The sequence below is a fragment of the Ascochyta rabiei genome, chromosome 3, assembly GCF_004011695.2.
Source record: "Ascochyta rabiei chromosome 3, complete sequence".
NCBI classification, from domain to species: Eukaryota; Fungi; Ascomycota; class Dothideomycetes; order Pleosporales; family Didymellaceae; genus Ascochyta; species Ascochyta rabiei.
In genome coordinates, this window is record NC_082407.1 from 2,327,761 (window position 1) to 2,354,611 (window position 26,851).

Below are 26,851 nucleotides of genomic sequence, written 5' to 3' on the forward strand. Positions count from 1 at the left end.
GGAACAAAATCAAGAACAGCAAACAAGGCAAACGACTTGCTGGAAGGAAGGCTTTCGAAACGCTATTTTCTGGTGACAGTAGTGTAGATCTGGTCGCAAGCTTGAACTCACCACACAGCGTTGACATGTTGACAAAGCCTGAACTCGAGCACCTTGTCTATCCAAAGTGTGTAGGCAAGTTAACGGCTCACCTGTAACATGCAACATGTAGAGAAGGTGACTACAGATATGCTGCCACATGTACAACGTTCCCACGATCGTTGAGGAGATGCCTTCGACACTTGCCTGGACAGAATCTAAGTTCTTATCAAGTATTGGCATAGGCTGTTTACAGGAAGCCCTGAGTGTTTTGAGACCTTGCGACACCACGGGACTCCAATGCTGCTGGGCTGCTTAGTAGGGTTAATTCTGGCGTCAATCAAACTGCATCTCCGGCCATTGTGACCATAGCTCTGCCGGACGCAAATGAGCTGACCTGAACGGTCTCAGGATGGGGAAACCTACATAGGCACCGGTGCCTTTGCGGCGGGTCCAAGACGGAGACTCTCCGCTGTCATCGTGCTATCGATAAGCGTCATGCCAGCGGACCACATCTTGATCTATTTCTTTGCATCTCTGGTCCATCTCTTCGGTTGCCTAGCTCTTGCTCTCGGCTTGCCAAATCCACGCATTGCTGGTTTGACTATGCGCCTTTGAGTGGTGTTTGTCTTTCGTGATGACAGTGCTTCACACATCGACGTTTGAGAATCTGTCAGTAGGCAGGGACCGAGGCTTCGCAACACTGTTGGCTTTGCGACATATCACCCATGCCACGGATAACTGTGATATTGTCTGCACCTAACAGAGCAGATGCGCCTTGTGATGTTGGTCGACAAGTCTAGCTTGAGACCGCCCCAGTCCTGTTCGCACCAGTCTCGTAGGTGTTGAGCTCTCAGGCGTACTGCTACTCCCGGGTAAAGACGTGTTGTAAAACCCAGTATATGTTACGGTCGTAGTCATATATCGTGGAAAATTATGCGTCCTGCGACCATGGTCGACAGGTTCGAAGTCATCGGTTGACCGAGGGGCTGCCGTGCAGCGGGTAGATCGTGCAGTTCCGGAGGCGCTTTCGCAATACTATCGCGAAGTCAATGTGCATGTCACATCGGTGTGTTCGGTATTGCAATTAGATGCAGTGGTTTCTCGATGGTGACTATCATGTCGAAGATGGTGTCTTGAGGTGGGCGGCTTTGAACAATCGAAATGGTCTGCTGGTTGCTGCTAACGGCGGCTCGCCATCACGTGAACGAACTCAAATCCGACAAATTCACGAAGTCGACTGCCCAGCCCTCAAGCCGAACCACTGCAACATGATTCAAAAGCCTAAATTAAATTTGGAGGTCCGACACGGCTATACAGTGCAGCGGTGATTCGGCTTTACAACAATAATCAAGCACCTACACCTTGTATGGCACAACTATTTGCCTCTGGATCTTGCCCTGGAAAACGCAGGTCCTCCAGCAATACACAGTAACACCCTTGTGCATAGCTGTTTACACGTAAACTTGGACCGTCAAGAACCTGACGAGACTGAAACACACCTCAGATCTTTCAGATCCTACACAGAGCTGCAAGCGTTCACCAATGGCTCGTGCTTCCGCACTAGTGCGGGGAGTCGCAGATCCTCAGGGCAAGCTTCGAAGCTCCCAAGCTTGCGCCAACAAGGTCCCCTCCATTCACAAACATGGCGACTCAAGAGCCCAGCGCAAACAGCGAGCAGAGTGCTGAATACAAGGCTTTGTGGGCAAACAAATACCGCGGGGTATGCAACCCTTGACGCTCTTGACCAGCCAATGCTGATGTACAACAGGCAACGGTAGAGGACCTCGACCCACCACCTGCCCTCTCTGTCAAGCCCACTGATCCCATCTCCTGGGCGCTCATGAGCGGTCTTGAACGCGACTACACGCATCTAACTGTCATTTCCCAAGAGAACCGCGCACTCCTTGGCTACATCAGCATCCCCCGCCTACAGGAGCTGCTCAAGGAGCGCAAAGTGAAAGAGGACGACCCGGTCGAGGCGGCGATGCACAAGTTCCAGCGACGTGGAAGACGGTACAAGGTCATTGACATGGAGACGCCGCTCGAGGAGCTAGAAGAATTCTTCAAGGGTGGAGTGGATGGGAGTGGGAAGCAGGAATTTGCTGTTGTCACGGATGCGAGCCGCAAATTTGTGCTGGGTGTCGCAACGACAAGCGACTTGGACAAGTTTATCAAGACGAGGGCGTAAGGCACGCATGGAGGAGATAAGGAAACAGATGAGGCTGCATTGCTCGGCGTTTGCTTAGGATACCACTTGGGAGGAGGTGTTATGGATATGTGAAGGTGGGCGGATTCAACACGCTCTCCGCAGACTGGACTGCTGCATGCATGTTTAAGTGTTTGATACCGGCAGCAAGGAGAAGAGAAGAGCAATCTTGAAAAGACTTGGCGGTTCGCCTATCGCAGATCCTAGATGTCAATCACGATCAACTTCAAGACGAGTATTGTGCAACTGCAAGTTGAAGTCCAGAATCTTCTCCTAGAACCGCCCATGTGCCCTGCGCAAACAGCCCTGCTCAAAGTCACGACCCTCTCTCGACACCAGAGAAACTAAACGTCATGCTACCTGTACTTGGTTTAGGCTCAGCCCTATCCGCGCTCCTCAACGATCCATGAACCCGGTAACCGATCCGACCCAGATTCCTGACGGTTCTCGATATTCAAAGCCTCGAACTCCAAACCCTCGCGAAAACCCATATCTCGAGTTCTGCGCCTCCATGCGCTTATAATCCTCCACACCGGACGCCGCGTCCCCTACATATCACCCTATGGTCGCTGGCATGCCCGTGCTTCTCCTCTGCCTGCGCGGTCCCATTCTCCACCTTCCGCGGACCGTTCACCCTCCGCGATTCACAGCACAGTTTGGAATATGTCCGTCTACGACGCGGCGCACACAGATACGATGCTATGCCCAGCAACCTCAAAACCCACGCCTCGGCACCACGACCCCTGTCCCCGATGACGTGCCCCCGCCTACACCAAAGTCGCCCTTCTACTTCGAAGCCGGGTATGCACTATATGCAAAGAGACCTAGTCGGCCATTCCCCCCGCCATTCCTTTCGCTACCTTCTACGAGCTTCTCAGAGCCGTTGAGCACGCACCACAAGAGCCGAGACCGGCGTCCAACCGTGAATGGGGAAATGATACGAGGCGTCACGAACGGCGACGACGCAGTGCTCGTCAGCGATTACTTCATCGGCGCAAACGACGGTGTTGGAGCGTGGGCTACAAGAGAGAGGGGACATGCTGCGTGAGCTCCTCCCATTCCTTCTCTGCACACACTGAAACATACTAATTCGCAGGCACAGGCTATGGTCCAGGCTGATCCTACACTTCTGGTCTCTGGAAGTCGAATCCGCGCCCTTCTCCCCCACCTCTCCCCCACAACCCATCTCGTACCTGCAAACTGCTTTCGAAAAGACCAAGAAGGCAACCTCGGAACCCAACGAATGGCACGGCACAACGACGGCCTGCGGCGCCCTCCTCAGCGCAAACGAAAATAACGCGCCGCTTCTCTACGTGACGCAGATTGGCGACGGTCAGATACTTGTCATACGGCCGAGCAGCAAAGAAGTCATCTTCCGCACGGAAGAGCAATGGCACTGGTTCGACTGTCCGCGCCAACTGGGCACAAACTCCCCGGACACGCCCAACGACAACGCGATCCTCGACACGATTGAAATCCTCGAAGACGACGTCATAATCGCCATGACGGATGGTGTGGTAGACAATCTGTGGGAGCACGAGGTAGTCACAAACGTATGCGAGAGCATGGAGAAGTGGAAGGACGAGTCGCAGAGCGTAGAGAAGGAGCAGGGGAAAGATGATCAAGAGCAGAGTTACGCGGACGGAATGCGCTATGTTGCGCAGAGGCTGGTCAATGCAGCGAGGGTTATTGCCGAAGATCCATTCGCTGAAAGTCCGTATATGGAGAAGGCTATCGACGAAGGATTGAGTATCGAAGGAGGTACGTGTTGATCAGCACAAAGCTCCAAGAACACCTTTGCTAACAGCATGCAGGCAAGCTCGACGATATCAGCGTGGTTGCTGCTCAGTGCAAGAGGCGCAAGGGTTGAAGGACGACCTATACACACGATTCACACGTCGTATCTCGAACGGCTGCGCGACTGCTCCGGTTCACGTCGATTACAGCGATACGCCACTTACACAGTTACTCAGATACTGCACGACGGTGCCTAGGGCAACAGCATGGCATTACCATGTCTTCCCTTGAAGCACGTCCGTTCGGAGATGCTGATATCTAATGACGACAACACAGCTCACGAAGATACGAAGACACGAAGACACCTGGAAAGAGCGCCGCTCATATGCGTGCAAATCGTTTTAGTATTGATATAGATATCTACTGTACACTGGCTGCAATCGCCATCAAAGCTGAGCGCATGGAAGAGCGAGTTTTGTCAGGGATATAACGCAAATATGGCTGTTAGACGAGGCTGATCAAGAGTGATCAGATTCCTTAGGACTGATTGCATAGTGGCAATTTCTGATCCTAGCCTTGATAGAGTTTGGACCAATATAACAAGAAACGCGTACCGACCTAGTCTTCTGAGCCTCGTTCTTTACGTGGAGGGGGTGAGTCCGAGGGTGACCGTGTAGCATGGCGTCTACGGCTGCGAGACCGTGATCTGCTTGAACTAATCGAGCGTTTGCGTTTCTTGATATCAGCTAGTGATCCTGAACCAACGTCTGAAGGGGAGCGTCTGCGTCGTCTTACAGGGCTTACAGAGCGTGAACTGCTCGATCTTGCGCGGCGGCGGCGGCGGGGTGGCGTGCGGGATCTTGACCTTGACAGCCTGGGCGCTGGTGAGCTCACTTTGTCTTTAGGGGAAGCAGATCGTGATTGATGCCTAGGTAGTCTCCTGCTGTCGTTGCTTGGAGACCACGCCTTGTCCCGCCCCCCATCTCGCCGCTTGCGACGCGGAGAAGGAGAACGTCTCGATCGGCGCGGTGGAGATCTCGAACGATCGCTTGGAGGTGAACGTCGTCGACGTCGTGGAGGCGTACGTGAACGATCTGAGGAAGGCGAGCGGCGGGCTCGACGAGGCGGTGGGGACCTGGAGCGGCTGCCTGAGGCTGAGCGACGGCGGTCTCGCGAGCCCTCGCGGCGATCTCGGCCTCGACCGCGGCTGCCGCTGGGTACGTAGATGTCACGTTCGCGGCGAGGTGGTGACCTGCGTCTTCTGAATCTTGTCAGTCTTTGTGCGTTTGTTCCACACGATCGCACTTACGGAGGCGGTGATCGCGAGTCTCGACGTGGTGGCCGACGGTCGAAGTCTCTGCCTCCTCTACCTCCTCGATCGCCACGGAATCCTCCACGGTCTCCACGGTCTCCACGGAAGCCTCCTCCGCGTCCTCCGCGACCTCGACCGCGATCTCCTCGATCTCCTCGATCCGGGCGTTCGGTGTCGCGAAACATGTTGACGATATCGTCCTGGTCTGTCCGTTCTTTACGGCGGGACTCCGCAGCGGCTTTCGAAAGCTATGCATGCGTGTCAGCCATCACGTCTGTAATCTTTCAAGAATGTCGTACCTGCTCCTGCTGCAGTTCAAGCTTCTTCGCCTCGAGCATTTCCTTCGGCACACCCATGGGGCTGTCCTGTGCACTGAGCATCAGATCCCATAATTCTTTGCAGAACGCCGCGGTGTCTTTGTTGAGGAAGCCGGTGAGCTGTATCTGAATCTCTTTGATTTTGGGCTGTGAATGTCAGCAAGGACCAAGCATCAGACGGGTAGGTGTACGCACAAATTGACTTTGCTCGACCAAATTGTAGCATGTCTCGACGACTATGTCGTCTTCGTCTCCAAGAATGTCCGTAATCTTCTGTGCAATCCACTTCTTCATCAGATCGATGTTGACTTTCTCAATGTCAACCTTGCGGTCGAACTCGGGTGGAAATTTGGTGGCCTTCAGGCGCTTCTGGTCGATACTGAGCGCCATGGCTGCCGCGAGATAATAGCTCGGTAGTCTCCTGTGAAGGCGAGCGTATTGGAGTTGTGTAGGAGTTGGCAAGCACGAGCTCGAGCGATGATGCAGCTGGGCTTGGCATTTGCGGAGGAAAGCACGACCTCCGCTCACGCCAGCCTTCGACCCTCACACACCTATCGCTCTAGTCACTAAGTGGCTGTGTTATGCAAGAAACTCTGGTGATCGCTTATGCCATGATGTTACTCGTATAAATAGATTTAATTTGTTAACAACCTTCTGCTACCATCGTCGAGCCGTACTTTCCGAGTGTATCTACTTCCAGTTCTTCCAAGGGAAGGTCCTACTAACACTTAGTCATGACTTCTTCCGCAGCCACGCGGTACAGGACATGTCCAGCATTGGGTTTTCTTACTCAGGATCATTGCCGCTCTCTCGCACCAGCCAATCGCTCATCTACCCACCGCATTCGTCTCAGCAATTATTTACTCGCTCATTCATATCACACTCCAAGGCTTTCTCAGAGCCAGCGTCTTTCTTGATCAGCGAATATGACAGATGTTGACTCCCCTGCTGATGTTTTTGGAGAATCTGCCGCTGAGGCCGTACAACCTTATCCCGCCCCAGAACCAGCTGCAGAGGAGCCAACAACAGAGAAGCCAGTCGAAGACCTACTGGCAGAAGACCATGCTATCGAAGGCATTCTCGCTGAAGAGTCGCTCCTCAAAGAACACCCAGCTGAAGAGCACATCGAAGAAGTGCTGCCAATCGAGTTTCTACAAGTGGAACAACTGCCTGCATATGTACCCGCAGCTGTGGAGCCCTTACCCGACCCTGAACCTGCACAGGCAGTATCGGCAGTCCAACGTTCCGTGGAAACCGAAGCGCCAGCATTAGAACCGCCAAAGGAGGTACCAGCAGCCGGATTTGAGCCTGTGATACAACCATCTGAAGCTTCACCAGAACCGCCTGCTGAGCCCAAGCTTGAAGGTGATTCCGACCCTGTTGTTGATGATTTGCTGGAATTGATGCTGAGCTTGAATTTCATGTAGAAGCAAAAGCTCAGCCGGATGAGCTACCAGAAGTGATCCAACGTTCAGTCGAGCCAGATCCAGATCCTGAACTGGATACCGAGCGGTCACCTGAGCCACCTCCGAACGTTATCGAACCAGAGCCTACACCCATACTCAAAGCAAAATCCGAACCTGAAGCAATACCTCAAGCTGAAGAACATCTGGAAGTGGTTCAGCGTGCTGCTCAGCCAGAAGGACTAGCAGCTGAAGCAGAATCAGCAGTACCTCAGCTAGAACCACAGGCTGTACCGGTCTCTGAATTGGCGCGAGAGACTCCGTAAGCACATTGAGTCCACTTGACTTCGAACACTACTGACCATCTTCAGCCTACCTCCTATTTCGACAAAATCTGCCAAACCACGAAAGCGAGATGCGTGGCGAATCAGACTGGCAACCGGTGGCAATGGCAAACAACGACTCCTGATGTTTACGGCGCCGAGAGAGACCAAGCCTCTGGTGGCGGCACTCCAGCACGAAAAAGCGAAGGGTACGGATATCAAGCCGGTGGTCGACGGCATGCTGGCCATGATCGCGTCTTAGCCTGGGGTTGCACACTACGTCGCACCATCACATCTTCCCTAATGATAAACCTTTGCTTTGAAACCTACAAATCGGTCCTTGTCTATACATTCCAAGCCCCAATTGCTGTGTAAAAACTAGTGCCAGGTCTCGGTGGCTGCTTGCATAAATAATTCGTTTCGTCATTGCTATGCTTGTGTACAGTTCCCATGCTTTCCTTATGAGCAGCCTTGTTCACGCTCGTGATACTACAGGGTTCTTCCAAACGATTCAAAATCCTCAGTCTACAGCTGTGGTGTCTCTTTCCTCTCTCCAATGGTGTTGAGGAAAGCAGTGTGAACGTGCTCAGTCAGATCGCTGGCCTGCAGCGAACGACCCTTCTCCTTGTACGCCAGCTTGGAGCACTCCCTTGTGATGCAGCTACCACCGTACGCGGCCAAAGCCAAGGTCTCGCTCTTTCCCATGCTGTTGTCGTGGTCCCAGATTCTGTCGTGGTATGCCTTACGGTATGCTAGCAGTGTCGCTAAGCTGCCTGTGAGGGTATCACCCTGACCACCGGAGCGCTTCAAGCCACCCTCGCCATCAGATACAAGTGTTTTGTCCCCATTGGAGATGTAATCCTTGGAGCCTTTCTGGATAATCGTAACACCACCGAAGGCCTTGGACAGCTTGGAGCAAAGCTCAGCTGGGTCGCCCTCGTCAACGTTGACGCCCTTGGCCTTTGCCAGGCGTCCGAACTCGACTACGTTCGGTGTGAGGATACATTCTTTGCAGCCATCAACAAGCTCCGGGCGTGTCTGAGCGAGGAACAGACCGTCAGCGTCCAGCACGAACGGGATGCCCTGTCTCTTCGCTTCTTCAATGACTTTCGCGCATGTATCCTGCATCAGCTTGTCGCGGCCGAGCCCGGGGCCGATTACGATGACGTGTAGGCGCGACAGCATGCTTACGACTTCAGCAGAAACGCTTTCGGCGCTCTCGGACTGTGCGACGTTCTTCTCCTGGCGCATGATCGGATGGACCATCAGGTTGGGGGAGTAGGTCTTGATGACGGCAGCCGCGCCGGGTTCGCAGATGACGTGAGACTGAACATATGTTAGCTCTAACATAGTTCGGAAGCAAGAGAAAGGTACCATATCGCAGCCAAGCTTCGCAGATGCCATGGCAGAGAAGTAGGGTGCGCCTGTGTAGTCCTCGCTGCCACCAATAACGCCTACACGACCGAGCTGGCCTGAAAAAATGGCGTTAGTGCTGCTCTGAAAGACTATCTTTTAGAGAGGTATACCCTTGTGGAAGCTCTCAAGCATGGGCGGGACCATATTGTACACCTTCTTGAGAAGGTCTTTCCTTGCTACGGACGCCATTGTGAATGTTGTGAAAGTAGTGAAATTTGGGTATCAACTGAGAAGAGCTAGAGAAGAAATTGCAAAGGTTTCGAGCTTGTGGTTGCGTGGACGGAGCATCGCTGCGACGTCGCGGTTTTGTTCGAAATACATGTTGCGGAATGAGGTCACCATGATGATCGCAGGTGGACCGGGCGGGCCATGTGGGGAAAACACATTTCAACGCGCCACCGACATCTTGCCTGCGATAACAACCTGTTGCGAATTCTAGATTGGTATGAAGGGCTCTGGTCTTGCAGCAGCGAAGAGAAGCCCATTTGGACTAGAGTAGGTGTTATCTTGTTGTCCTTTTTCAGATCGTATGGCCAATTACTGCATCCCCCTCACAATTCCACGTATAATCTCCGCAATAAAATCCTCAAATACTTATTCAACGACAACATGGTTTAGGTTACACCATCTGAACCCCTTACTTATCTCTTACTGAGATGTCCTGAGAGCCCTGGATATGTAGCTCTTCACTTCATAAGTCACCAACTGCGCCCGGAGACTAGCTAGACGCACCTTTGGCAGGGCACAATTAGATCCATACCTTCCGAGCGAAGAATGAGAGAGCTAGAGCAGTATTCGGATATGTTTGGAAGGCGAGACGCGTCGGTAGATTACTTGTCAAGTTTGATATCAGAAGCTGTCTTGAGCATTGACTAGTTCTAAATGTTATTGGCCAGCTAGCCATCATACAAACGCTCCGTCACGCAAATATGATTCCATTGCCTCTTCTACATGTGTCACCTAAGCTCTGTCTATGAGAAAACCTGTACATCAAGAAATATATATGCTCCAGAAAAGCTGCCCACTGGCCTCTGCTTTGAGTGAAAACAATGCTGAACAATGTTTGCTACCGTAAAATGTTTGATTGATTTTAAGCAAACACTTGCAGGCTTCAAAATTCCTTTGTGACAACCTATTTTCCAGTGCCTTTCTAGAGCAGCTATTACTGTGCAAGCTATCATCATCCAAGCTCCAATGAAACCACCACGTCTTGACGCCCCTTTCTGTCCTCATCAAATACCCTCCTCAATGCTACCTTAGAATCTCAAGAAACTAGATAAAAGCTATGTATGTATACCTATTTTAGCATCGTGAAAGCTCGCAGGTCGCGCACAGCAATGTAAGTGTTTAGAAGCACAAGGTCAGTTCCCAATTCGCTTAGATGGGACTCTTCTTCCACTTCGATGCGTACCGATTCGATGTGATTGACCTAAGTATTTTGATGCTTGAGGAATCTGTGCAACGGCTGAGGACTGCCTTGGAATGTGTTGAGCGTGTAGAAGAGATACGCAGTCTCGTGACGGGTCTGACGGCAGGAGTAGTTCAGGGCATCGAAGTGAAGCCTTGGACCTATCTACAACCCTTGCTTGATGGGTTTCGTGCTCTGGTATTCAATAGAGAACACGAGGCCATGATAGTCGCTGAGAGAACAGCTCTCAATGAATACGTTGTAGCCACCGAATGTACGTGTATGTTGCGCAGTTCGCCGTGCAGACGCAGAAGGGGCGATGCAATCCAACTGCAGTTAGTGGCATGAGACATACTGTCATTACATATGGCTTCTGTAGAGTAGGGTTAGTACTCTGGCAGGGTAGTCAACTGCGTGAGGGCTCAGGGTAATGGACAGGGTGGAGAGGGTAAGCAGAGTGATGGTAATTACAAGCTTCAGGCTCAAATCAAAATACTAGGTAATTTACGCAAATATTTTTAGCCTACCATTGCTTGTTCATATATGGTTAACCTTGCACTGCACTTCCGAAGACCTACCTTTGAGACAAACGTGCCAGGCCCTCCAAAAAGACTTGTTCTGGTGCTTTCAACTTTCGCAAAACAATAAGAAGATCATGCATACCAACTGTCAGTCTTGCTTCTATATCAGACGGCCACCTGTTGTAGACCCAGGTGAACACTTCCACATGGATAGTCCTGATGTACTGGGTACTCTCACGCCGGCACGACAAAAACCTGAACAGCTGTCGCGGCTAATTCGAGGTTGTATTGAAACCGAAGAATAGTAGCGCAGTGTCATGACAGGTTTGATGACAATTGTATAAGAGAGGGTCGATACTACGTTAAGGATCAACTCTGTTACCCGGAGTTACTGGCACGTCACTTTCGCTCTGGACACGAGGTTAAGTTGTCCTTGACTATCTACGTCATTGTGACACAATGTCTGCTTAACTGTCGCATCAGTTGTGACTGTGCAAACGCCTTGTCCCAGATCGATGCTATGAACTCCATCTCGGCAGACCAAGTACCTTGCCTTTCTGTCTATCTTTCTTTGTGCACAGTACGAACGCGAGGAAGCTAAGCTCATTGTAGAGTATGAAATTGCGTCTTGTATTACGCTGCCATTATCATGGGCTTTATTATGCTTTCTCCATCGTCTCCATGTTCACTAGTTGAACGTAATCTCACACTTGTGCGCCTTTGGCGCGATCAAAAAGAAGTTTTCAAACCCCATACTCTCAGGCATTGTGCTTTCCGCAAGTTTGACACCCTTCAGCTCCCTGAACATAAACGCTGCTGCGTATCTAAGCTCCATGCGCGCGAGATGAATGCCGATACAGGACCTTGCACCAGCACCGAAAGGGTGGAAGGCGGTCTTCGCAGCAGGGGACAGGGCTTCAGCTGGGTAGCCTTCTTTCGAGGCGATCCAGCGGTAGGGGTTGAAGCTGACACGCGTTAGTGGAGTACGTTGCGAGCGGTTAAGAAGACTTACTTCAGGGGATCGCTCCAGATATTGGGATCTCTGTGGAATGTGTAGGCTTGTGTGTCGACGGTTACACCTTGTGGTATGTAAAAATTGAAGAAATTGGTTCCACCCTGGGGCACCACACGGGGCAGACTGCTAGGTGCTGCTCCGTACAGTCTGAGGGTCTCCTCGATGACAGCGTTGAGTAAAGGAAGGCCGATCAGATCGTTCTCGGTGAAGCTCTCACCTAGCGCAGCAACCTCTGCTTCCAGGGCCGCTTGAAGCTCAGGATGCTGGAGAACAGCCCATGTAAGATAGGTTAGTGTTACTCCAGTAGTGTCAGTACCGGCAACGATGACGTTCATGGCTTCGATTTTGACGTCCATATCATCGATGTGGCCTTCACCTTCTTTCTCACAGTCTTCTATGACCTTGGCAAAAATGTTCGCTTCACCTTTACGGGACCTTGCCATCTCTGCTGCTCGACCTGCACCTTGGATGATGTACTCATTCGCGTTGAACATCTCTTGCACAGCAGGGATGGGTACGAACCTCAAGACACGAAGGAAAGGCATCTCAACCATAATGCCAGCACCCATGGTGAGCTTCTTGAGGACGCGAAGGAACTGGTTTTGCTGAAGAGGCTGTTAGCATTCATTGTCATACTGCAAGAGACACGACTAACATGACCTGTCTCCAACATGTCAAACGACTCTCCAAAAGCCAGGTGAGCACTGACGTCGGAGGCAAGCAACATCCACCAGTTGTACACATCCGCAGTACTATTCATTGCATCGCTCTTGATTTTATTGACGGCGAGGAATGCCTTTTCTCTGACGGTCGATTCCCAGTTCTCGACAAGATAGGTTCTGCTGAACGATCGAGACAAGAGCTTTCTTCTGGGTCCATGTTCGCGAGGATCAAGCATGGTAAAGACCCCAGCCTTTGGGAAATTGGCTAATCGCAAGTACCAGTCACTCTTCATATACTTGGTGCCAATCTTGTGAATCTCCTTGAAGGCATCAAGATCTGCAACTCCGACCTCATTAGGTGATAGCCGAACAACGGGGCCATACTTCTTGTGAAGTGCGTCGATGTAGAAGATCCTTTGACCCGTGACAACCGCTCGCTTCAGTCTGAGATGCGTAAAACGAGTGTACCAAGGACCAGGCAAGTGCCCTGTCGGGCACGTAAGGCCCACATAGAGAAACTGCTAAAGTCAGGTTCATGCAAGGTTGAGGGGCTCTGCAGAACATACGCGGACTGTGAGGAGCGTGAGGCACAGCACAGTGAAGTGCACAGGATTGAACCCACCAGGGGCGTTTTCGTTAGTAGATGGCATCATATTGGCTGTGTCCGCGTGACGTTCAAGGCTAGTGACACTGGATAAGAAGAGCACTGATAGAGTAACAGAGGTAACCGTTGAGCTTCATATACATCCGCCATAGCTGTGCGTGTTTGTGACGGTGAATCTGGGGATCCGAGAAACTCATCCATCCAGTCAGCGAGCTCATTTCCTGCTCTCTCTGCAGTCCGGCCGAAGTGAATGCAAAGCGTTAAGGCAGCATGTAATCCTCTGAATTAAGATATTGCCCAATCGCCGTTGTGAATGCTCCTCCACTATGTCTCAGCATGGCGTCCCTAGGCATGCGGGCTCGGCAATAACAGCGGGTCTAGCACTTAGTTGCGCGACGATTATCGTGAACTGCAGTTGAGAGCTGAGTTGTGTAGGGCATAAGCGCCCTACTGTATAGCTGTTCAGGGATAGTACAGCTGGAATGGCGCGCTGATCGGATTTCCCCTCATTCGGTCCGCTAGGTAGCTGTTTGACAGAGCTTGGTCGTCATGCTATGTGCAGTTCATCTCCCCGGGTCGCCGTATCAGGAAGAGTGACCGACAGCTTTGGGTGATGTCCCAGCATATCCGGAGTACGGCCCCCCCGCAAAGTCCGCAATCCTTTCCGCCAAGCTACGCAAACGACTTGTCTTTGCCTAGTAGGGTAGGATGCCTTGAAAGAGGGTTGCAGCTCGAGCACGATCGATCGCCTGACATTGCAGGCTGCTGCATTGGTGATGATAATTTGGACACAGGTATGCGTGACATGAGGTGGGTGCGCTAATGAAGGAGCACCTTAGCTTTGGGTGGACATTGCGATTAGGATTTTCGCTCGAGCTGAACGTCGACACGAAAGGTATCATTGATAAAGAAGGGCGTTGTGGAGATACGATGCGCTGCATGCTGTGATGCCCGAGTCTGGCCTCACGAGAATGAGAATAGAAGCACCCCCGTCCCAGGTACTGCAGGTACGCACTGGATGGAATCCTCAACACTGTTAATCTAGGAGGCATGACAGCACGTGATGCCGTTGATGTGCCGATTCGGTAGATCTGCCAACGTTGCCGACCTTGCGCTGAGGGTGTTCTAGTCATTACCCTGATTACCTACGCTGCCCACAAGTCGCTGATAGAGGGCATTTTGATAAGTGCTACACTTTGATAAAACATGGTCCGTAAATGCCTCATGATCCGACTAGGAGTACGTCGTTGCTAGTAGTCCACCGCCTAAATGGCGCTCGGAAGCTAAGAGTGGCACGAAGCCAGTGAAACTGTTGGGATCTCAACTCCTGACGACACATCACTGCAGCAAAACGGAAACAATGCAAAGGAAATCGCAAAAAACAACGGAGGGATTTTCGTCATCGTCTACTATCGTTCGTCGAGAATGGAAGGTGCAACAGCGAGCAGAAAGAAGTCAAGAGGCTGTCGCTGTCAAAATTCGGAATAAACTCGCATGCCCGGAGTACTCTGCGATCAGCGAAGATTGCTGAGTCAAACGGCTACCTGCACCCTTTCTTGAACACATATACGTATCTATGGAATATTTGTGTCACCACTCCATCCATTGTTAACGCATCATACAAAATGGAGGTCTACGAGCACCAAACCACGTCATCGATTCTGCAAACAGCCCTGAAGTCTACCCTCCCATGTAGCATCAGTCTAGTCTACCGCATACAGCACACCAACCAGTCAGAGCATGCACACATATTATCCACAATTTCCCCATTAGCACGCTCAATTCCACAATGCTGGGCAGCAGCATACATCGACCGTTCCACACGGCCCGGAACCGAACTCTGGCTCTTCGCGCCTGGCGAATCCCCCAACCACTCAAACACAGCGGCCCCAGAATTCTGCTCCCAATGTCGGCTTGCCGTGCTATCACTACTAGACTACATGTCCAATCTTCCCCTCCCACCTCTACATCCGGACGAACACGCCAGCCTCGAACTGGCAAAACAGCACGAGAGAGATCATCCTGAGTCTGGACCAGGCGTCGTCTACGAGCTAGGCCCAGGCACATACATGCGACACCTTCTCTGGCCCGGCGTTGTAACACTAGGAGCATGTCACCACGCGATCGTGCAGATATGCCGCGAAGCCGGCATTCTGCGGTCGGAGTTTCCAGGCGTGAATGCTGTGGTGAACAAGTTTCTGTTCAGGATCGAAGATTTACCAGCTGTCAAAGAGTTGCCAAAGGAGTTGAGGTGGGGTGAGATGAGAGAGCAAGACCTGCCAGTTGTGCAGGCGCGGACAAGTATTCCGCGCGCGACACGCACACTGATGAGCCTAGAGAGTAGGGGTGTGTTTGAGAAAGTCACAGACAAGGCTGTAGCATGGACGTTTCTGGGGCTCGATGGAAGTCTGACGACGTTGCATACAGAACCGGAGTGGCGAGGCAAAGGAATCGCAAAGGCTGTCGCGGCGAGCATTATTAGGGAATGTGCACCAGGTTTGGCCGTGGATGATATGGGCAGTGCGTGGTCTCATGCAGATGTGTATGTGGGGAATACGCAGAGTGAGAGCGTGTGTATAAGTTTGGGCGGCAAGGCGATGTGGGAGCATTATTGGGTGAGGATCGATCTCTCTAAGGCGGGCGCACTGGCAAAGGAAACATCACAATGATCACACTTGCAAAAGTAGAAGACAGTTGGAGAAACTTGGGTATCTGATTATAGTCAGCCTCGTGCTCTTCAAAGGGTAAAATTCGAGACAGGTTGAGTATGAAGTGCTCAGGAAAAAATTAGAGTTGTGTTGCGATTGGATCCTCATAGAGATCAGGGTTAAAAAATTATCATCATCGCGGTGTGGTAAAGAAGAAAGTGGGTTGGCTTACCATTTGCTGAGTGAGTGCTGTTGCTCGAACAAGCATCACGTCCAGTCAGTTGATCGGATTTGTTCATCTTATCGGATTGTCGTTGGCTCTTTATCATCAAAACGTGACTCGGCAGGCCATGGCCATGCCGGCTGGTCCTAGACAAAGTCGCTTCGAACGCACATACTTAGTCGAAGAGACCGAAGCCCATGTCGTCATCCTCGGACTCCTCCTTCTCCTCCTCCTTAGCGGCAGCAGGGGCAGCTTCACCAGCACCACCGGCAGCAGGGGCGGAGCCAGCAGCGGGGCCGGAAGAGGCGTACTTATCGGGGTTGGCGATGCGGTCCTTGAGCTCAGCAATCTCCTCCCACTCGTAGCTGGTCTCAATGGCGACAGAGAGGACCTTCTTGTAGGAGTTGACGACGGAGTGCATGACGGAGGGCAGGGTGGGGAAGTTGGCTGCCAGCGAGATGGAGGCAATGGTAGCAATAGCGCTGGAGAAAGCCTTCAGGAGCTGGGACTCCTCGATGTCGAGAACGGAAGGCGCAAATGTGTTACCGTTATCGTAGATCTGGTGGATACCCATACCGTAGGTGAAGGGAGAGATGTTCAACATGTTGAGCAGGGTAGCCTCGGAGGCACCGACCTTGCTACCGGCCTCAACGAGCTTGAGGTCGGTGGTGATTTCGATGGTACCACGGGCAATCTTGGTGGGGACACCAAGAGCCTGGAAGAAAGAGGTCTTACCAGGCTCCATACCAGTGTTACCAGCGGGGACATAGACATCACCGGGGGCGACGGCACCGGCACGAGCAGGGGCAGCGACACGGTTGGCGAGGATCTTGTCGCGGATATCCTTCAGCTCACCGTTGGTGAAGACGAAACCGACGTTGCCTATTGAATTGTCAAAGACATGCGCATGAGATGCGCGTGGAGCAAAACATACCCTTGACGTGGGGGAGGAGACGCTCGTACTCGGGAGAGTCGCTGATGAGACCCTTGAGCGCACGGCGAACCATGGTGTTCTTGCCCATCAGGACAACACCCTCACCGCGGAGGGACTGACGGATCTCGTGCATCTGCTGCGACGAGACATTGTCGACAGTGACGATGAAGATAGAGGAGTACTCCTTGAGGAGAGCCTCAAGCTTCTCGAAGTAGATGGCCTTGGTTTCTTTCTTGCCCCCCATTGTGTTCGTTGTGACGCAAAGGGATGTTTAAGGTCTTAGTTTTGGTGTGGTGGTGTTGATGGTTTGGACAGCTCGAAGCTCGGCGAAAGGAAAATTGACTGTGGGTGGCCTGTGCGTGAGATGAAGCGCTAGCCGTATGAGGCGAGGCGGCTCCATATGAAAAGCAGTGACTTCTTGGTGCTTTTTGGTAACGAACATAAACTGGAAAGATGTCCTTTCCCTACCAGTGCCTTATCGCTCGCGAGTCAACTGAAACAGGGCCGGGAGGGTGGACACTTTTCGGTGCATGTGGCTCGACGCTTGTTGCACAGTCTAGCAGTGGAGGTACCTCGACTTGGTCGAAGCCAGACGATCCTACAATCGTGAGTAGTATATGTTCTGTTTCATGGCTGCAGTATACTGTGGACAATTTGCAGGGAGTACGAAACTAAACTAGTGCAACAGGCACCTCAGCCAGACGAAGAAACAGATGGACCACCAGAGAAGAAAGTCAAGCTGTCCGAACCACCAAAACAGCGAAAGGCCAACTTCTCCAACTTGATCGTCTCTCACGATGGGAAGTACGTGGTTGGCGTCACCGGCGAGGACAAGTGCATCCGAGTTTTCGAGACCGACATCCGGAACCAACTACGGCAACTCAGCGAGAGGTACGAAGCTCGAGACATGTCCACACCGACGCTGACGTTGTTAGATGCATGACAAGAAGGCCTTGCTCAATAACTCTGACATCAGATGACTCAACAATCCTGTGCGCCGACAAATTTGGAGATGTATACTCCCTACCTCTGCTTCCATCGCCAGACTATCAGGTACCTGAAGCTCCAGCACCGGAACCGACTGAAGAAGCAGAGTGGGTTCCGTCCGCGACTGTGCTTACAGTCCACTCTGGGAGGAACCGAAAGACTCTAGAAGATCAACTCAAGCAGAAGAAGAAAGGTCCGGCGCCTCCCAAAGACGTTATGACCTTTGAACATCGGCTTCTTTTGGGTCACGTCTCAATGCTCACGGATATTGTCAACGTCAAGGTAGACACCCGCAGCTACATCATCACAGCTGACCGAGATGAGCACATCCGCATCAGTCGGGGATTACCGCAAGCTCACATCATCGAAGGCTTCTGCTTTGGCCACGAGGCGTTCATCAACAAATTGTGCCTCACCCAGTCGGATCGTCTTGTGTCTGGCGGCGGAGACGCAGAGCTGTACGTGTGGGATTGGCAGAACTTCAAACTTCTTGAAAAATTGCCTATTTTGGATGTTGTGGCGAGCCACCTCAAAGGCCGTTCTGACCTCGCAATTGGAGATGTTTCCAAGGTCGCCGTATCTGGTATCTGGAGTGTGCCAGGCCAGGATGAGATCCTTGTTGCATGTGAGGGTGTTCCGGCTTTGTTCTCGTTCATGATTGGTGCGTCAGCGAGTTCTGGCAAGGCGATAACACTCAAGGGCAACGCGCTCGACATTGCTTTCCTGCCGACAACTCAAGCATCGTCAACGCTCGTGGTCTCCATCGATCACGTGTACAAGTCAGGCTCCACCAAGGAGGTCCGTGAAGACAGGGTAAGACGCTTAACGAGTCTTGATTGCGTCGCTCGTACTAACAGTTTGCAGGATGTGTCTCGTTTACATTGCTTCTCTACTCAAGGGAACGGCGACTGGCAGGAGGACTCTCACACATTGGAAGCATTGAGGTCTTTCCATGACCAGGTGTTCGACGTCGAGGTGGGCGCAAGTGGCGGCGATTTTAGCTCGGGTCTGGGGTCGGCGGATGATAAAGCACTGCGAGACATGCTCTACAATGTGGAGAATCTTAGAAAGCGTCCAGGCGCGGAGGACTAGGTACTCCACTAGCACGATGCTGCTGCAAATGACAAAGCCGTCTGTCTGTTTACAAGGACTAAAAGCTTTACCGTGTATGTGCAGTCGTGGGAATTGATGTGTGGCATGTGACGTGTGAGGCTGGCCAAGTTCCCCTGCGTATCGTTGTAATCAGATGCAAATGGCAGCAGGGCCGCAGGACGCCGATATGCAACCGATGCAACTGCAAGGGGAGGCAGCACTGACCGAAGCCCATGAGTCGGTCATCCCGGACGCTTCGATGCGATTATGTCAGTTTCGTAACGAGAAGCCTGTGACCTGTCGCAGAGTGGGTAGGCTGGGAGTCTAGTACTTTGCGATTTCTAAGAGACCGGGATTGGCGTCGATGGCGTATTGTGAGCACCCGCATTTTTCTCAGGGCCTTCCCTCAAAGTCGCAACAACAACAACACCATCACTTTGACACTTGCAGCAGTACTGTCCAGGTAAGTGTGTTTGTTGAAAATTCGCGACATACGCAGTCCATACGGCGCATTGCTAACACTGCGAGCGTTACGACATCTTCACGAACAACCCCTCCCCTCCGCAACTCGGCTCGCCGTCCTACCTCGCCCACGCTACACGGAACCCTCGAAGCTTTGGCATCGCCGTGAACGTGCAGCTACTAAAGCCCTCTTTACCACCAAGAGTCTTCCAGCGCCACTCGGTCCCTCTTCTTGAGCCACCTTTTGCGCCAGCATCCACATCCCACTTTCGCGACCCACTTGCACGATTGACACGCGACAGCCGCGCACGCCGCCAAACTGTTTGCCTCAATCTTCCGCCGGGCGACTCCACGAACACTATCTTTATTCTCCGTACCCGTAGCCGCTGCTGCTTCGCACAACACACGCACTTCTCCTGTTGCGGGCCTTTCCAAGGTAGATTCAAGAAAAATGCACTCAAAGCTCGTCATCATTGGGTACGTTTACACACCCACCACCTCGTCCTGCTTGCTTTGCTAGAGACAGTGTCCTGGATTTGTGGAGACAGTGACTGACTGCTTCATAGCTCCGGGCCAGCAGGCCACACTGCCGCCATCTATGCCGCCCGCGCCGACCTGAACCCCGTCATGTACGAGGGATTCCTCGCACTCGGCATTGCAGCAGGTGGTCAGTTGACCACTACTGACGAAGTCGAGAACTTCCCCGGGTTCCTGAAGATCCAGGGCTCAACACTTATGGTGCGCATCTACAATTCAATCTCTCACCCAGCTCGAAACTGACTCAATGCAGGATCAAATGCGCGCCCAGTCCGAAGCCTGCGGCACCGAAATTGTCTCTCAGACCGTCGCAAAGGTCGACCTTAAGTCCCGCCCGTTCAAGTTCTGGTTGCACCCCATGGGTGACGACGAAGAGATTGAGGAGGAAGAACACACCGCCGATGCACTTATCATCGCTACAGGCGCGAAAGCACGCCGTCTGGATCTTCCTGGTGAGGAGAAGTACTGGGGTTACGGTGTCTCCGCGTGCGCCGTGTGTGACGGCTCGCTGCCCATGTTCCGCGACCAGCCGCTCGTCGTCATAGGAGGCGGCGACAGCGCTGTCGAGGAGGCGCTGTACCTGACCAAGAAGGCGAAGAAGGTCACTGTCTTGGTCCGCCGGGACAAGCTCAGGGCCAGCAGGACGAACGCGCGTAGGCTGACTACACACCCCAAGATCGAGGTCTTGTTCAACACTGGCGCGAGCGAAATCAAGGGCGATGACAAGAAAAACGGACTCATGACACATCTCGTTGTGAAGAACAACGTTACCAAGGAAGAGAAGACCATCGAGGCGAAGGGTCTCTTCTACGCCGTTGGTCACGATCCCGCCACACAGCTATTCAAGGGCCAGCTCGATATGGATGAGGACGGTTACCTGATCACGAAGCCCGGTGAGGGACACACAAGCGTGGAGGGTGTGTTTGCGGCCGGTGATGTACAGGACAAGAAGTACCGCCAGGCGATTACTAGTGCAGGTGAGTTACTCTCAGACTGAAGCTCAAGCGAGTACATGCTAACGAAAACTATAGGATCCGGATGCGTTGCTGCTCTCGAAGCCGAGAAGTTTCTTGCGGAGCAAGACGACAGCGTTGGCAACGAGCTCGAGACTGAGAACCAGGCCGAGAAGAGCCAGACAAACGGCGTCGTGCCGGAGTACCGCTCCAACCCTCTCTTGTAGAGCATTTTTTTCTTCAATAAGACGGACCACAACCTTGGTCTATATTGCGGCATTGGGAAGGTACATTGCATTTGTGATTTAGCTTCTGACGATGAAATCTTTAAGCGTATTCTGGGTGGCTAGAGCCCGTGCTTGGATGGCTCGCCACTTGACATAGACTTGGTTAGATATGGAAGATGTGCAAATGGAAAGCTTGATAGATTTAATTTGGTTCGCTTGCCAAGCAAAGGATATCTTTCGTTGCATGGCATGTCGATGCTACGGTCCAGGGTCGCGTAAATCGAGTTTGTGAAAGTTCGATTACGCGTGGAAGTGGCACAAGTTAGCCCATACGATCATAAGAATGTGCATGATAGCAGTTTTAAGGAACTGCAGCACACTCCTGGTTGGTGTCGTGTGTCCGTAGTTGGTCCTTGAGGCGGATGATGGTTGAGGTATGCTGCTCCTGCCGAGCATCAACCACATAGATCAGGGGCCTTGAGAAGATTGAGCGCACTCTCAAAAGCTCTCACTACATTGATGTCTGAACTTGTTAGTACAAGAAGCTGGTGTCCAGGGCAAAAGTGACCTTACAGTGGTTTCTCTTGTCCTCAAGCTTCTGCTCTTCGTTCTGAACAAACTTTGTCCGTGTTTGCAGCCTTGTATTTTGTCAGTAATGGGAAGGAACAAAGGATAGTCAGATCACCCTTACCGCTGGAATGTCCGGTTGGTCTCATGAGCATGGCCAGATTCAGCCCAGACGCGGAAGAACTACGCTCACAATCAGTCACGCATTGAACAACCGTACGATAAAAAGCACAGCACCTTCATCAAATTTGACCATTCTTCCATCAGTGCAGCTTCTTCCTGGCTGCAACCGTCGATAGCAGCGTGATACCGCTCATGCAAACCGTTCCAATCAAAGCCGGCAATCTGCATGGCAGGGTCGGTGTCTTCGATTTCAGAGGACTCGGGCTCTACCTCAATGTCCGAGTGCTCTTCTGAGTCGTCATGGATACGTTGCGCCGAAGCTGGACGCTCTGTATCGTCAGAGGCTATCCGGTTGTGCTGTGGCTGTTTGGGTGTCTGCTGTCCATCTTGGGGCGCGGCAGTCTCAGACTTGGGCGCGGTAATGCCGTCCATTTCGAGCGATGAGAGGTGCGTGGGTGAAGGTGCTGAAGAGCGAAGAGGGTGCGTGGCTTCGCGGGAGAGAGACGACTGGTTCTCATTACCCATTCGTGATGCTGCTCGATACGGTCAGTGCTGTGGGTGAGTAAACGATCAAGAACAGCACACAGCCTCTCCGGCGGATCAGAGAATGCTGCACTGGCTATTGTATTGTCAAGACGATCCGTATGTTGCTATTGTGGTTGCTGTTGTCACCTGCAAACAACGCCATCCGCTTTCGGCCAGCACAGCATGACGTGCGGGAGGGCGTCTGACTCGCGCGCGCGCTTCGCGCCTCTACTGCCTCCGTTACACTGCGATCTTCTGACCGCCAGAACTATCTTCTTCCTTCTACCTCCCTTTACCTCTACCCACTGCTATTATCTCGTAGCCTGCCCTGTGAAAGCACTTGTTAGCTGCCCAAATCCATGGGTTCGTAATCCTGCATCCACCCATCATGGTCCCGCGGTACCCTTCTCGGCCACCACTCCACGGACCTCAGGGAGGCGAGATCACCTAACACCACCGACATGGAGTGCGACATCTGTGGAAAGGCCGGCGACCAGGGCCATCCGCTGCACTGCATCACCTGCGCCCGCTCATACCTCGAACAGCCCCGCATCGAACTCGCAAAGACGCTTATCGACAAGGATGGAGTTGAGAGACATGTCAAGGCCGTCATACAAGGATCAGGAGATAGATCGAGCGTCTCTTTGTCTGATTCAAAGGGGGGATTCTTGGTCGACCGTCAGCTGTGCACCGACAACTTGAACTGGCAGCGCACCAGGACGGAGACGATCGAGATCGAGGAGAGGATGACACTCATCACAGAGCAGGTGCGCCGTCTTCGAGGGCAGATGGAGACTGCGAGGGAGGAGCTGGAAGCCAAGCGAGCCGCGAACGCGCAACGCAAGTCAGACCTGTCCTCTGCTACGTATGGCATCGACTCTCGGCGTGCCAACGAGCTGGACAAGGTGCAGCAGATGGTGAAGAAGATGGACTACAAGTCTGACAAGGCGCATTACGATACTATAGAGCAGCGAAGGCAACTGTGTACCACTTCTGCTAAGCTAGCAGGGCTTAAGATGAGCAAGAGGCGGAACAAGGATGGAAGTATCAAGGAGGTCTTCAATATCGGACCGGGGACGAAGTTGCGCATCTGGGAGTTTCATGACCTCAACGACGCACCTCCCGACTATCTTTCCGCCTCTCTGGCCGCTGTGGCCCAGCTTCTCGTACGCGTTGCTGCGTACTTAGGCATCCGTCTGCCTGCTGAGATCACCCTACCTCATAACAACTACCCCCAGCCGACGATATTCAGCATTGCTTCTTCGTACCAGGGCAAGAAAGTACCGTTCCCTGGGACTACTCTGTCCGACTCTTCGAGCAACAGTCCAGAGGCCTCTCGCACCCTCGACCCGCGCACCCCTCTTCCAAAGCCTCGTACCTTGTTCGTCGACCGACCCCTTGCTCACCTGTCTGCCGAAGATCCTCCTGCTTACACGTCCTTCATTGAGGGCGTGTCTTTGCTTGCCTACAATGTTGCATGGCTCTGTCGCACGCAAGGCATGAAGGAAAGTTTCAAGGAATGGGAAGACGTTGGACACATGGGACGCAATCTCTACCGACTTCTGATCTTGCAGGAAACGTACATTGCTCGACGCCCAGAAAATCCGCTTGACAAAGATATGAGCGCTGTCAAGTCTTCCGCGTCGCCTTTGCGCAGAGCGCCAGTAGGCTTCGGACAGCTGTCGCATGCCACGTCGCACTCGTCTATGAACATGGCAGAAAATGCACAGTATCTGAGCGGATGGAGCCTGACGCCCACCAAAGTGCTCGATGAGCTGAAGGCGTTCTTGTTAGCCGAGCAACAGGCGCAGGAGTGGGATGTGCTCAATCAGAAGGAGTGGGCAGACATGGAGAACCTCATTGCCGAAGACCCAATTATGGTGGGTGAGAAGCGACGCAATTTGGGACTAGACAATGGACGCAGCCACAGCACTTGCATCACCACGAGCGGGACGCAGAAAGACGATATATCTGCGGGTGGACTCCCCGAGCGCAAGAAAGGAACGAGTGGGTGGACGAAGGTCAAGAGCCGAAGTGAGGATGTTGTGAAGAGGTGATACCCACAGACGTAATTTAGACACACTGTTGCTTAATTGCAGTGTGGATATTCCTATCATGTGCTGAGGTCGTGCACTCGGCGTGTCCGGGGTATCGTGTGATGGCGCAATGCTTCGTACCTTCCACACCTGTCTATTTCTGGTGTGTAAGCATTCCAGGGCCGACGTAAAGCGATATGACGCCTTAGAAGCTAACCCCAGAGTCACGAAACCGACGCGCAACGGACGGCCGCGGTGCCCGTTTGTGTATTGCGATGTCTTGGCAGGTGAGGACTATGATCAATCGACTGCTGAGAAATGCTGCCATCGCACGGCACCAAGAGTGCGTATATAAGGCGCCCATGCACAGCAACGGAGTGACTGCATCCGAAGTCTGGTACATTCGCCATCTTGCACCATCGGCAAACAAAGGCACAATCGTGGAACTTTTTACGTTGAAGAAGACCACACGCCCCCGCAACACACTACGCGCTAAGAATTTCTTGAGAAAAGTTATATTCCCTTGACACATACAAACCGGCGTGTAGAGCCCTGTTTTACATATCTTGAGGGTCTGTCCTCGAACCTTCTCTTCGGTCTCATCGAAAACGCACTCAAAAGTTCAAACATCATGACGCTCCCCGAACACCCCATCGATACCCCGCCGCGCGCACCGAGTCCAGTGCACAGGTTTGGCACCCTGGCTGTGCACGCCGGCAGTCCGCATGATCCTGTCACGGGCGCTGTGATTGAGGCTGTAAGTGTTTCTTCCCCGCATGATCTGAACGCAGGTGGCTGACCGTATCAGATCTCTCTTTCCACCACCTACGCGCAGACGGCCGTAGGAAAGCCGGTAGGCGAGTACGAGTACTCGCGCTCCTCAAACCCCAATCGGTACGCTCGCATCATGCTCCGCCAGAAAGCTGTAGGCTAACGCGCATTCTCAGCGACAACTTTGAACGCGCAGTCGCAGCACTCGAGCACGCCCGCTATGCGCTCGCCTTCAGCTCCGGCTCGGCCACCACGGCCAACATCCTGCAGTCGCTCGCCGCAGGATCCCACGTCATCTCCGTCTCCGACGTCTACGGCGGTACGCACCGCTACTTCACCAAGGTCGCCCTGACCCACGATGTCAAGGTCACTTTTAGCCCTTCGATCGAGATTGACATCGCCGAGTTGATCCGCCCAAACACAAAGCTGATCTGGATCGAGACGCCCTCTAACCCAACCCTCACGCTCGTCGACATCCGTAAGGTCGCTTCCATCGCGCACCAGCACGGCATCATGGTGGTCGTCGACAACACCTTCATGTCGCCGTACGTCCAGAACCCGCTCGACCACGGCGCAGACATTGTCGTGCACTCCGTCACAAAGTACATCAACGGCCACTCGGACGTTGTCATGGGCGCTGCCGCCTTCAACAGCCCGGAGCTGTTCGACCGCCTCTCTTTCCTGCAGAATGCCATCGGCGCTGTGCCCTCGGCCTTTGACTGCTGGCTCGCCCACCGTGGTCTGAAGACGCTGCATCTCCGCGCCCGCGAGGCCACCAAGAACGCCACAGGCGTCGCAACAGCCCTCGAGGCCAGCCCACACGTCGTCTCCGTCAACTATCCCGGCCTTGACTCGCACGCTCAGCGTGCCATTGCACTGAAGCAGCACCGCGACGGTATGGGCGGTGGCATGCTGTCCTTCCGCATCCAGGGCGGCCACGAGGCTGCTGAGCGCTTCTGCCAGGCTACCAAGATCTTCACGCTTGCCGAAAGTCTAGGCGGTGTCGAGTCGCTTGTCGAGGTTCCGAGTGCGATGACACACGGCGGCATCCCGAGGGAGCAGCGCGAGGCAGCGGGTGTCTTCGACGACCTCGTGCGTATCAGCTGCGGTGTCGAGGACGAGCTGGATCTGGTGGCAGACGTGATGCAGGCGATCGAGAAGGCAGTCGTAGGACCGAAGATCAAGAACGGTCTTGCCTAGGTGTGAGCACTTGGCTCAAACGAACCAAGGTCGGACGAGGTTTGCCAAAAAAGGGCGGTCTAATGAAATGAGCACATGAACATGGTCTCGGCGTTACTGATGATTTTAGACGACAAACTCCTTTATATCCCAATCCCCTATGTGGGAAGCGTAGCTCTAAGGCGAGCTGTATAGATACCAACAACTGCATTTTTGTTCCCTCTACTCCTATTCTCTTTTGATCTCCATGACAAAATTCAAATCCTCGCCGCCTTCAACCCACACGTTCCCTCGCACTTGCACCACCATGCATAGTGCTGATGCACAAGGCCAAGCCGCTGAACCACACCTGTTTCCAAGTCGAAATGCACCATCACACGGACCTCTCGGTTCAGGTAGTCGGGAAGCCACCAGCACCATATCTTCCTCTCGCCCCTTTTCTCCAGCACAACATGAGCTGTTCCAAACCCCTTCGATATCGTCCTCACACTCCGGCCACATGGAGTCACCCAAGATGCCTTTCGAGACGCATCTATCATGACACCCGACCGCAACAGGCCATGAGCCAGAACCACTCGACAA

The 26,851-nt window shown here is 52.9% G+C and overlaps 13 protein-coding genes across 15 annotated transcripts, besides 4 other annotated features; 8 read left to right on the forward strand and 5 right to left on the reverse strand.

Annotated features, from left to right (window-relative positions):
- Positions 1 to 1,723: 1,723 nt before the first annotated feature.
- On the forward strand, positions 1,724 to 2,269 carry EKO05_0002359 (uncharacterized protein; the record flags this gene model as incomplete). Its single annotated transcript, XM_038944213.1, has 2 exons — positions 1,724 to 1,801; positions 1,850 to 2,269. The coding sequence occupies 2 exons, from the start codon at positions 1,724 to 1,726 to the stop codon at positions 2,267 to 2,269; spliced, it is 498 nt and encodes a 165-aa protein (XP_038793031.1).
- A 580-nt stretch (positions 2,270 to 2,849) lies between these two features.
- On the forward strand, positions 2,850 to 4,157 carry EKO05_0002360 (Protein-serine/threonine phosphatase; the record flags this gene model as incomplete). Its single annotated transcript, XM_059635892.1, has 3 exons — positions 2,850 to 3,331; positions 3,390 to 4,048; positions 4,102 to 4,157. The coding sequence occupies 3 exons, from the start codon at positions 2,850 to 2,852 to the stop codon at positions 4,155 to 4,157; spliced, it is 1,197 nt and encodes a 398-aa protein (XP_059491875.1).
- A 695-nt stretch (positions 4,158 to 4,852) lies between these two features.
- Positions 4,853 to 4,880: a tandem repeat.
- A 34-nt stretch (positions 4,881 to 4,914) lies between these two features.
- Positions 4,915 to 6,043, reverse strand: EKO05_0002361 (uncharacterized protein; the record flags this gene model as incomplete). 2 transcript variants are annotated; one of them, XM_059635893.1, is made up of 2 exons in its annotated part: positions 4,915 to 5,800; positions 5,849 to 6,043. In XM_059635893.1, 2 exons carry the CDS (start codon positions 6,041 to 6,043, stop codon positions 5,621 to 5,623), a joined length of 375 nt encoding a protein of 124 aa, XP_059491876.1. The 2 variants fall into 2 exon arrangements, with proteins under 2 accessions (XP_059491876.1, XP_059491877.1); XM_059635894.1 differs by having other exon boundaries at positions 4,915 to 5,285; positions 5,334 to 6,043.
- A 536-nt stretch (positions 6,044 to 6,579) lies between these two features.
- Positions 6,580 to 7,641, forward strand: EKO05_0002362 (uncharacterized protein; the record flags this gene model as incomplete). The annotated part of the gene is made up of 3 exons (XM_038944247.1): positions 6,580 to 7,018; positions 7,081 to 7,378; positions 7,428 to 7,641. The coding sequence occupies 3 exons, from the start codon at positions 6,580 to 6,582 to the stop codon at positions 7,639 to 7,641; spliced, it is 951 nt and encodes a 316-aa protein (XP_038793034.1).
- Positions 7,642 to 7,904: 263 nt separating this feature from the next.
- Positions 7,905 to 8,984, reverse strand: EKO05_0002363 (ATP-dependent NAD(P)H-hydrate dehydratase; the record flags this gene model as incomplete). Its single annotated transcript, XM_038944149.1, has 3 exons — positions 7,905 to 8,705; positions 8,754 to 8,851; positions 8,906 to 8,984. 3 exons carry the CDS (start codon positions 8,982 to 8,984, stop codon positions 7,905 to 7,907), a joined length of 978 nt encoding a protein of 325 aa, XP_038793035.1.
- Positions 8,985 to 11,412: 2,428 nt separating this feature from the next.
- EKO05_0002364 (uncharacterized protein) lies at positions 11,413 to 13,054 on the reverse strand (the record flags this gene model as incomplete). The annotated part of the gene is made up of 4 exons (XM_038944146.1): positions 11,413 to 11,689; positions 11,737 to 12,344; positions 12,395 to 12,919; positions 12,968 to 13,054. 4 exons carry the CDS (start codon positions 13,052 to 13,054, stop codon positions 11,413 to 11,415), a joined length of 1,497 nt encoding a protein of 498 aa, XP_038793036.1.
- A 1,576-nt stretch (positions 13,055 to 14,630) lies between these two features.
- Positions 14,631 to 15,674, forward strand: EKO05_0002365 (uncharacterized protein; the record flags this gene model as incomplete). The annotated part of the gene is made up of 1 exon (XM_038947488.1): positions 14,631 to 15,674. One exon carries the CDS (start codon positions 14,631 to 14,633, stop codon positions 15,672 to 15,674), a length of 1,044 nt encoding a protein of 347 aa, XP_038793037.1.
- Positions 15,675 to 16,051: 377 nt separating this feature from the next.
- On the reverse strand, positions 16,052 to 17,054 carry EKO05_0002366 (ribosomal protein P0 (A0) (L10E); the record flags this gene model as incomplete). The annotated part of the gene is made up of 2 exons (XM_038944040.1): positions 16,052 to 16,758; positions 16,811 to 17,054. The coding sequence occupies 2 exons, from the start codon at positions 17,052 to 17,054 to the stop codon at positions 16,052 to 16,054; spliced, it is 951 nt and encodes a 316-aa protein (XP_038793038.1).
- Positions 16,077 to 16,110: a tandem repeat.
- Positions 16,112 to 16,168: a tandem repeat.
- A 209-nt stretch (positions 17,055 to 17,263) lies between the features above and the next one.
- On the forward strand, positions 17,264 to 18,889 carry EKO05_0002367 (tRNA (guanine-N(7)-)-methyltransferase non-catalytic subunit trm82; the record flags this gene model as incomplete). The annotated part of the gene is made up of 4 exons (XM_038943962.1): positions 17,264 to 17,416; positions 17,499 to 17,701; positions 17,746 to 18,610; positions 18,662 to 18,889. The coding sequence occupies 4 exons, from the start codon at positions 17,264 to 17,266 to the stop codon at positions 18,887 to 18,889; spliced, it is 1,449 nt and encodes a 482-aa protein (XP_038793039.1).
- A 913-nt stretch (positions 18,890 to 19,802) lies between these two features.
- Positions 19,803 to 21,068, forward strand: EKO05_0002368 (uncharacterized protein; the record flags this gene model as incomplete). The annotated part of the gene is made up of 4 exons (XM_038944104.1): positions 19,803 to 19,828; positions 19,918 to 20,089; positions 20,142 to 20,865; positions 20,920 to 21,068. 4 exons carry the CDS (start codon positions 19,803 to 19,805, stop codon positions 21,066 to 21,068), a joined length of 1,071 nt encoding a protein of 356 aa, XP_038793040.1.
- A 455-nt stretch (positions 21,069 to 21,523) lies between these two features.
- On the reverse strand, positions 21,524 to 22,283 carry EKO05_0002369 (uncharacterized protein; the record flags this gene model as incomplete). Of its 2 annotated transcripts, XM_038943975.1 has the most annotated exons (4): positions 21,524 to 21,591; positions 21,642 to 21,706; positions 21,760 to 21,818; positions 21,873 to 22,283. In XM_038943975.1, 4 exons carry the CDS (start codon positions 22,281 to 22,283, stop codon positions 21,524 to 21,526), a joined length of 603 nt encoding a protein of 200 aa, XP_038793041.1. The 2 variants fall into 2 exon arrangements, with proteins under 2 accessions (XP_038793041.1, XP_059491878.1); XM_059635895.1 differs by having other exon boundaries at positions 21,524 to 22,283.
- Positions 22,284 to 22,551: 268 nt separating this feature from the next.
- Positions 22,552 to 22,586: a tandem repeat.
- Positions 22,587 to 22,744: 158 nt separating this feature from the next.
- EKO05_0002370 (uncharacterized protein) lies at positions 22,745 to 24,340 on the forward strand (the record flags this gene model as incomplete). The annotated part of the gene is made up of 1 exon (XM_038947489.1): positions 22,745 to 24,340. One exon carries the CDS (start codon positions 22,745 to 22,747, stop codon positions 24,338 to 24,340), a length of 1,596 nt encoding a protein of 531 aa, XP_038793042.1.
- A 610-nt stretch (positions 24,341 to 24,950) lies between these two features.
- On the forward strand, positions 24,951 to 26,290 carry EKO05_0002371 (Cystathionine gamma-lyase; the record flags this gene model as incomplete). Its single annotated transcript, XM_038944020.1, has 3 exons — positions 24,951 to 25,076; positions 25,128 to 25,213; positions 25,267 to 26,290. The coding sequence occupies 3 exons, from the start codon at positions 24,951 to 24,953 to the stop codon at positions 26,288 to 26,290; spliced, it is 1,236 nt and encodes a 411-aa protein (XP_038793043.1).
- Between the last annotated feature and the right edge of the window lie 561 nt (positions 26,291 to 26,851).